General features: G+C 42.7%; 1 protein-coding gene across 3 annotated transcripts in view; it reads left to right on the top strand.

The window, feature by feature from the left end:
- The first annotated feature begins 9,119 nt into the window (after positions 1-9,119).
- Positions 9,120-9,938, top strand: part of CBFA2T2 (CBFA2/RUNX1 translocation partner 2) — a 43,941-nt gene continuing 43,122 nt past the window's right edge. For all 3 annotated transcript variants that reach the window (XM_018555345.1, XM_018555347.1, XM_018555343.1), the window contains exon 1: positions 9,120-9,201. In XM_018555345.1, coding sequence (XP_018410847.1) covers positions 9,174-9,201 — 28 coding nt within the window. In that variant the 5' untranslated portion in view covers positions 9,120-9,173. The remainder of the gene's footprint in view (positions 9,202-9,938) is intronic.

Genomic DNA, 9,938 nt, shown 5'->3' with positions numbered 1-9,938 from the left:
GGAGGGGGGGGGGGAGCAGAGGGAGGAGGTTGCTCTTCTTTTAAGTGTATCTAAACCCAAAACCAGTTCTTCCAACCCTAAGATATAGTGGCTGGTTTAGTTTTTTCTTTCAGGCTTTTTTTCCCCCTTTAATTTCCCCTGGTGATATTGACAGGAACACACTTCCTGTCCTAGGGTGATAACGCTCACTCACTGTACTATATCTATGAAGGAGCAGTGTTGCCAACCTAGTGCAGGAAGTATATGCAGCTGTACATGCACACAACCATGAATGCTGTCACCCTGTGACACTTCCTGTACTAGGGTGACAATGGTTACCAGTCTCACCGTACCATATCTATGATGGAGCAAAGTTGCCCCCCTAGAACAGGAAGTATATATGGCTGTATATGCACACAACCCTAAATGCAGTCACCTTAGGACACTTCCTGTCCTAGGACAACAACGCTCACTCACTGTATTATATCTATGAAGGAGCAGCGTTGTCACCCCCAGGACAGGAAGTATATGCAGCTGTACATGCACATGACCCCAATGGAGTCACCCTAGGACACTTCCTGTCCTAGGGTGACAATGCTTACTCATCCTGCCATATCTATGATGGAGCAAAGTTGCCCCCCCAGGACAGGAAGTATATATGGCTGTACATGCACACAACCACGAATGCTGTCACACTAGGACACTTCCTGTCCTAGGAAAACAGCGCTCACTCTCTGTACTGTATCTATGATGGAGCACCGTTGTCACCCTAGGGCAAGAAGTGTCATAGGGTGACTGCATACAGGCTTGTATGCATGTACAACCTTATATAGCTATTGATTTTGATGGGCGGCTGAGACACAGCAAGCCAAGTGATGGGGATAACTGGTATGACAAGTGGGCAAATCCCTCACTTCCAATGGTTACCAGTCTGTCCATCTGTAGGCAAACCTTAGAAACAGATGTGATCCTATACAATAATGGCAGTTGAATATTCAACGACCATATGCCAACCTCAGTAGCCATACCCTGTAACAATTACTTTGGAGCATTGAGCTACAATTGCTGATTATTCTGTTTTCTGTTCACAGGATACAACTTGTGTTGAAAAAAAAGAAATCACAAAAAACAACTAAATATAAATATACAAATATGATGTAAGGATGTGCACGGAATTCAGCGTTCAAAAGGCAAAGTGAAAGGAAGCAAAGCAACCCATAACCAACCAGGGTTGACCTTTCATCAGTTCATAGCAGTCAGAACTATGAAAGACGATCGCTGATTGGTTGCTTTGATTGGCTGCATTTTGCATAGCGCTCTTTGCCCTAATAAATAAGAACAATCGTTACATGCAGCCGCTACAGGTTTTACGCGATAAATAAATAAAACCTTAATGATCTACTTAACTATTAATGATACCACGCTATGAATAATCAATCAAAGCAATAAACTATTTTGTTAAATACTTAATGCAAACCAACATCATGATTTACTAAAACAATTTTCCTTTTTTTTTTCTAGCGCATTGTAGTTTGTGTTCTTCAAAGGTGGACACTCGTCCTGTCATGGTGGTCATACATGACTCAAGAAGAGCAAGGTATGTGGGAGCTTCAGGAATTACATGTGATGAATGGGCCTTGTGGAGGTTGCCAATGGCCAGTAATGGAAGCTCCCATTACTGCAGAGGATTTCCAACATTCAGAAAACTCTCTACGACTGATCACCAATTGCTCCCTTTACTCCACCGAAAAGGAAACAAGCCAGTGTGTGCATGTGTGCTGTATCCATTCACTGGCATGGAGGCATAATGGGTTCCTGTGGCCTGATATCACAAGCCAGGATAGAACTACCAGCATCTGTTGGACTCCATTCATCAATGGCCACCTATGGACTGGGGACACTACTTCTGGAGTCTGCTGTCTGTTCTAAAGAATTCTTACTTAAATTTAGTATTTTTATTCCCTCCCCCCCATTATCTAGTTTAAAAGCTCCTCCAGTCTTTCTACCATTTTTCCCCCCAGGAATGCTGCACCTCCCCCATTAAGATGCAGCCCGTCTCGGCTGAAGAGCCGATAGCCGACAGCAAAGTCAGCCCAGTTCTCCAGTTGACCATCAACTTGGTATATGGAGTGTTTCCTGCTCATAATTACCTTCTGCCTTGCAGCACTGGAGGTCCCCGGTTTGAATCCCGGCCAGAACACCGCATGGAGTCTGCATGTTTTCTCTGCGCTTGCGTAAGGTTTCCTCCAAATACTCCACTTTCCTCTCACATGCCAAGACAAGCTGGTAGGTCAATCAGCTCCTGTATAAATCGGCCCTGTATGGATGCATGTGAGATAGAGGCTTTAGATTGTAAGCTCCTCGAGGTTATATACCGATGTGGATTTACAAAATGTAAAGTGCGACATAAACTGTCAGCACTGTATAAATACCTGCAATGAATAAATAAATGAACAAAATAGGATTCCCATTGGATCATGTGCACTCATGAACCAGCGGGCCAAGAGTAGGAGTCAAGAAGGAACTGAAAAAATATCAAGGACCTAAAGTTTACCAGCATGCCTGATAAATTAATTTTATTTCTTATATTTCAACATTTATTTATTATATTTTACTGGAAAAAAAAAGAGAAGGAAAAAATATAGTCAAACATGATAAAGAAATAATAATAAAAATAATAAATGATATATTTTGTATATATAAAACTATAGAAAAAGAAAAAAAATATATATTTTAAATATACAAAACAGCTATACTGTACATTCCCTTTGATAAGTCAGAGGAAGCCGCATTATGGTACAACATGTAAGGATCCATTTAAAGCAGATTGATTGGTTAATTATTTGCTATGGGTAACTGCACTTTGCACCCCCCTTGGTTAAATCCGACGTTGTTCAGGTTGCCCTCACAGTCTGACCTATCGCTGACACCAGTTCTTTATTATTAGGCAGCTACTGGTGATCAGTGAAGAAAAAAGGCAATTTGGGATAGATCAATAGAGAAATTGGATTTGGAGCTCGGCAGTGTATTGTCGTCTATTGATTTTCTGTTTCCCATTGGTCACATGCAATGTATCATCCCTGAAAGCACTGACGTTGCACAAAGACACACGATGGGAGGATCACAAATACATGCATACGACACTGAAATGATACTATCAGCTATAAATATGGACGGGCTTCAACCTCACTTCTAAATATCACTATATTTAATAAAGATCTGTTCATATGTCTGTCTGTGTAGACTGTAGACTTTCCTGACTCTATCTGTTGTATATTTCCACTGCTATGTACAGTATGACTTACGTTTATCTATCTATCTATCTATCTATCTATCCATCCATCCATCCATCTATCCTTATATTTTCTATCTATGTATCCATCTATCTATCCATATTTATTCTATCTATCTATCTATCTATCTGTATATCTATCCTTATATCTATCTATCTATGCATCTATCTATCTATGCATCTATCTATCTATGCATCTATCTATCTATCCATCTATCTATCCTTATATTTTCTATCTATGTATCCATCTATCTATCCATATTTATTCTATCTATCTATCAATCTGTCTATCTATCCTTATATCTATCTATCTATCTATCTGTCGATCTATCCTTATATCTATCTATCTATCTATCTATCTATCTGTGTATTTAGCCCTAATCTATCTATCCATTTCTCCATTTGTTGTTCCCATTTGTTCTCAGGTCTGGAGACCATATGGTGGAATATGCGGTTAGGATTTAGAAGCTGAGCTCCCCTCGGCTCTATTGTTTAGCAAGTTCCTCTTTTCTGTTTGTCAGATGCTCGGAGGTCCAGCGTGGTCCTTCGCCCTCTTTTATGTTCGGCATATGGTGAATTATTCAGCTTTAACAATGTGCACGTTTCTATTTGTGTTCAGTTAATATTTGATGAATATGTAAAGATGAAAAGCAGTATGTTGCATTATAGATATAAGGTACACATATCTTTTCTACAGTTCTGTTCTTTTGTCACTTTGTGGTGACGGTTTAGCTATTATGCCATTTGCTACAATAACATTTGATATAATATATATTTCCTCTTGGATGGGAAATTTCTCCAACTAGCAATCAGAAAAAAATCACATTAGAGGGGGAAAGATTAGAACTTCTGACAATGTTTTTATTTTTTTATTTTTTGCTATCTGCACCTTCCTGCCTAGGTGACGACCAATCCCATATTCCTTATATGGGCGTCACAGAAACAGGAAGTGAGAGAAAATCTTTTTAGTGGGGTCCCAGACATAAACAAACATCTGATCAAAATTCTAAATCTTCTTCATTCTATCCAAAACTAGAAAAAAATTTATGGTGTTAAAGCAGAACTCTGGGCGCACATTTTATTAACCCTTGCAGCACCACTTAGCTATATATTTACATAGCTATGTGTGTGTGTGTATGTATATATATTTACTTATTTTTTACATATTGATTTCTAATAATTAGATAAAGTCTATGTTTACACTTAACATACAGAAGACTTACAGAAAATATTATACAGAGAACAGTATATATTACATTTTAATAATTTAATATGAACCAGTAGAATTTTTGATATAAGCTATACATGCCATATGGCCAGAAGCCCACAGGGGTACCTCCAAGTGGAGTGAGAACGATACAATGACCTGCCCGGTAAATCGTCTGTTTGTCCAATGCAAGGTGCACGCTCCTCTTCCACAAACAGTCAGCAGGGCTTCAGCTGGCCACCTGCCCCGGTGACACCAGATACTTGATGAGCACACAAAGTGACAGCCAGCAAAGGACGTGTCCCCAGTTGGGATGGTTATTTACACTGCGCAGCAAACATCGCAGACATTCGGCAGCTATGTTCTAGATAGACTGACTCTTGGAAATGAACTTGGTATTGAAAAACAAAAAGGAAATTAAAAAAAGGCGGCGGTGCACGCTATTTATCAGACACATTTGAGCTATTTGAGCACATTTGAATTGGAAGCACCACTGATAGCTGAATGCTGGGGAAAATTCAAAACTACCCTTGCAGTGGTGACTCCCCCTACGCTGCAAGGCTTGAAATGTATTTATTACAGGTATTTATATAGCGCCAACAATTCACACAGTGCTGTAAGTTCACATCAGGCCATATCATCAAGGAGCTTACAATCTAAGGTCCCTATTAGACCCACAAGCATACAGGGCTGATATAGACAGGAGCCAATTAACCTAGCATGTCTAACTAGCATGTCTTCAGAGTGTGGGAGGAAACCGGTGCAGACTCCTTAAATGCTGGTTTTTGTCTATTAAAAAGCAGTACTTACCTAATCCCTCACTCCCACTTTGACTTCATTATGTTCAGGGCAGGACCAGCAGTCCTGTATTGTAAGTGAAGATGCCGAGAGCATAGGAGGGAAGCGTCGGGGAGTGAAGGATAATTTAGGTCAAAGTGCTTTTTAACCACTTGAAGTCTGGGGTGCTAAACCCCCTTCCCATCCAGGCCATTTTTCAGTATTCAGCGCTGGGATACTTTGACTGACATTTATTCCGTCATGCAACGCTGTACTGAAATACATTTTATACCCTTTTTTAGGGACAGATAGAGCTTTCTTTTGGTGGTATTTAATCACCACTGGGGTTTTTATTTTTTACTATATTAAGCAAAAATTACAGAAAAAAACAAAAACTTTCCCCTATATTAAATTCTAAAACATTTATTATTACCCAATTTATTGGTAAAATATAAAAGGTGGGGTCACATCAGTTAAAAAGACACCAAACATGTCAAGCCTTAAAATTGCTTTGGTCGCTATGTATTTTTACATTGCATGTTTTCTCATTTGGAATGTGTTCTGGCTTATATATATATATATATATATCCCCCTATATATTAGCAAACGCACACTGACAGGTCCTCTTTATGGAGACATTATTAATTTCTAGGACTCCTTATGTCACCTGGGGACCCCAAAAGAAGCTGATGAAGCAGAGATCTGCTTCTTCTCTCTGGCTATAGCAGCCAGACGACTGACAGGTGAATGCGGAAGTGATGTAATACACATTACTTCCGCATTCACAGCACGGAGGGAGTTCAGCAAGGAGCTGATCTCCCTCCCTTCTCCTCCTGACGCCCTCCCTTCCCAGTCCCGGGCCGCAGATGGGCTAGCGGATCCCGGGATTGAAGGTGAGGGGTCAAGAGGGGGGGGGGCGGCGGCACTCGAGGTGGGGGGCGAAAAAAATAACGCCATACAACCGATCGGCGGCTATAGAGCCACTGATCGGTTGTATGTGAAACAGCCGTTAACACTAGGGGGCACGCACGAGCAGGAAAAAATGCCGACTGGAGACGACAACCTGCTGATGCGAGTCAGCCGTCCGTCCGTTTTTTTTTCTACGGGCGTACGGCAGCTGGTTAATGGAACCCAAGACATAAATGGTCATTGCAGTATGTGATGTAGCCCCACCAAAAGGGTAGTTTTGACATTTCTCCAGGGTTCACATTGAAAGGGTAAGTTCACCTTTTCACAAAATGGGAAAAAATTAACTCACTGTGCTTACCTGTGTTATGCCGCCGCTGCCGCCAGCCAAGGGAGTGGTCCATACACCATATACCGCACTTCACAGCTCCACAGATCATAATGCATGCAAATAGTCACATGACCACGCTGACCAATAAAAAGCACTTCTTACTTCTGGGACCTGGTACCCATTCAGAAGCACTACTTATTGGTCATGTGATCATTGTTAGGGTTTACATATAAAGTAGAACTGAAGAGAAGACTTTTTCAGTTTTGCATACAGTAAGGGTGGGTTATAACTAGGGTTGCCACCTGTCCCAGAAGTCACCTGGACAGCCCGGGTTTTTAGTCCTGTACTACAGGGCAGCTGAAACCCAGACATCGCACATACAGAACTCAAAACCCGGACTGTCGAGGTGAATCTGGGACAGGTGGCAACCCTGGTTATAACCCGTCTGCTTTTTTTTGCCATTTGTGTCCCATTGGAGAGATCTCCCTTGACTTCCTGTCTGATAGCTACCACAGGAAGTGAGAGGAAATACCTCCAAAGCGAAGGAAATCCCTGGTAGTCAACAGAAACAGTGTCCCCATTGAAAGATTTCCCATCTATTCCTGTTCTGATGAGAAACCAGAAACTGGGGATTCAGTGATAACGGTCACCAAGACAAATAGAGGGGGTGAATCTCCCTCATGGGGGGCACAGACGGAAATAAAAACCCAACAGGTCTTCTAACCCCTCTCCACTCTATCCAAGACTAAAAAAAATTATATTTGTGTCTCTTGAGGGCTAGTTCCCACCAGCCCCAGTGCGTTCTGGCTCAATTCGGAGCCGGACCGCACTGGATCACATCCCGGCCAGCTCCCTGCGTTCTGGGGCGGGAGGGGGCTGGCTGGTGCATTGACACCGCAGTCACGCCCCCCGGCCGCAGCATGATCGCCCGCACCCGAACGCATGGCATATCAATGACTGCGGTCAGAAAAAATAGTGCATGCAGCATGGTGCTGGTGTGAACTAGCCCTTAATGTTGAATGATTATCCATTGCACCTGCTCAGCAGTGAAGAGGACAATGGACCTCATTAGACCTTCCATGCATTCAGAGTGATGTCAAGTCAATGAGGTTCCATTTGATTGTAGTACAGACCAGATTCCTTCCTTTCAGTGCATTTCACTGATCACCGAGAGAGATCAATGGCCACAAAGAGGACACTTTGTCATGTAAAAGCCAGACAGGAAAGCTGGGTGGTGATTTCCCAGACTTCCAAGCTAACGCCGAGGCTTCTGAAGGAGTAAAGCTGGGTATACACCAGTAGTCATTTTGTGATTTTTCCAGGGCTACATGGCCAATTTAGGGGGGAAATCCACATTTAAAAAAAAATGCGCTATTCATAAAAGAAAAAAAATTGCATTCATTATTTATTTGCATAGGAGGCGGTAAAGCATTGCAACCGAGATCAGTGGATCGGGAGTGTAATGTCGTCCAGCAGACTCTTCCTTTAGTCCAGGGGTGGGCAACTCTGGCCTTCCAGCTGTTGGGAAACAACAAGTCCCATAAGGCATTGGCAGACTGACAGTTACCAACATGACTCCCAGAGGCAGAGGCACATCGGGATTTGTAGTTAAAGCACAGCTGGAGGGCAGGAGTTAGCCACCTTTGCTCTAGTCCATGTCCGGACAGAGGTACGGGACCTTTAGTAACATGAACAGGAGGAAGAGTGAATGGACTACAAGTGTGGTGATGTCACAGCACTTGTATCGCATTGAGAAATTCAAGTCCCTTTGCCGCGGTGGCTGTTGGGACTTATAGTTTTCTTATTCCCTGTTAACAAGGAAAGCCCCTAGATGGCGCTGATGAGTATTGGAAATGTCAATATGCATAGCCAGGTGAATGGCCAAGCAGGACTGAGGATTAGGTTAGTATGTCTTCTTTAGACCAAAATCAGGAGTTAACCCTTGCAGTGCGGGGCTAGCCCCAGTGCAAGGGTTCATTTCAAATACTCCTGGCGTTCCTCTTTTAAGGGTATCACTTAGGCTAGGTTCACACCTACGCGATCCGTGATCGCGCGGTAATCGTGCACAAAACCTCGCGGATTGCCAAGCGGTCACGGAGTCGCCCACCACAGCCGATCGCGCTGGCCATGTCATTATTTTGCTAATGGCGCCCCAGTGGTGCCGGGCGGATCGTGTCGTTTCTCTAGAAAAGCTGCACGTCGTGTGTCCCAATAAAAAAGGTGCATGTACCTTTTTTCTGCGATTGCCCTGCGGATTTAAATCAATGGGGCAGTGCGGCAATCGGTGTGTGCAATTGTGCACGAACGCGCGTTCCCGGGACGCGTGTCCGGGGATCGCTCAGATCTGGACCTAGCCTTAAACTGCAAACTTTGTGCATTATGGATGCTTAACTCACTACAATACTCTACGAAACAATCTATATAATGATATATACAGCACACAGACACAGGACTACACATCCCTTCTATATATTTGTATCCGGCAGGGTCTGCTGCATTGCTACACTTTTCTTAGAGGGGAAGAGTCCTTTTGGAGGGGAGGGGTCTGTAGTCTGCATGCAGCCAGTGCCCTCCCCACCTCTCCTTGTCTCTCCCTGCACCTTCCCATCCAGACCACACAGCACACAGGAGGGGCAGAGAGGAGACTTGTTACATTGTGTAATCACACTCCGGATATAAGGATGGTTGGGATCCCCGGATCATTCCAGTGTAAGTACTCATCCCTATGATCACTTGTTGGCTGCAGGCTTGTCTCCTTCCATGGTGCTGGATGGGGCGGCAGGAACGCTGCAAGCTCTGCACACACTTCATGCACTGCGCCGATCCCTACTTATACTGCTGTGCTTTGCACTTTGTAACTGTTCCATGCCCATCGAGGGCCCGCAGCACCGAAGGCATGCTAAATTGCACCGAAAAAAAAATGATTGTGTTTGGTTCTGAGTTGATCCTTGTGACCGGGCCGGTTTTCAAAGTTTGTCCCGGAAAATGTTGCTTTTTAGGAAAGTCCTGTTGGTTCCTTTCCTATTTCTGTAGATTGGATAGTTGTGAATGGTGTGGTAGCCTTTTCAGTTGATATTTCTAGATCCTGTAATGGGCATAAAATATATTCAATGGGCAGTGTGCATAGCCTGTGGCCCATCAGCAGGTTTTGTTTTTCTGTGAGTGATCATCAGTAAAAAGTGGAAATTAATCAAATAAACTGGCCATGAATGGCACTCTTCTTGGTAGCAGTTCCAGTATTCCAAGTCATTTTTTGTTGTTTTTTTTGTTATAAAAAAAAAAAAAGTCATAAATATTGTTGTTCTGTCCCTATTTTTTAAAATAATATAACTAGTTGTTGTTGTTAATAAGTAATATAAGTATTTTAACAAATGGTCAAATAATATCTATGACTGTTATTTATATAACAACAATTATAATAATAACTTAATATTTTGAACATTTAT

Source organism: Nanorana parkeri, unplaced genomic scaffold (assembly GCF_000935625.1).
Source record: "Nanorana parkeri isolate BGI_ZX_2015 unplaced genomic scaffold, ASM93562v1 scaffold193, whole genome shotgun sequence".
Classification (NCBI taxonomy): domain Eukaryota; kingdom Metazoa; phylum Chordata; class Amphibia; order Anura; family Dicroglossidae; genus Nanorana; species Nanorana parkeri.
This window is presented reverse-complemented; position numbering and strand designations above follow the sequence as displayed.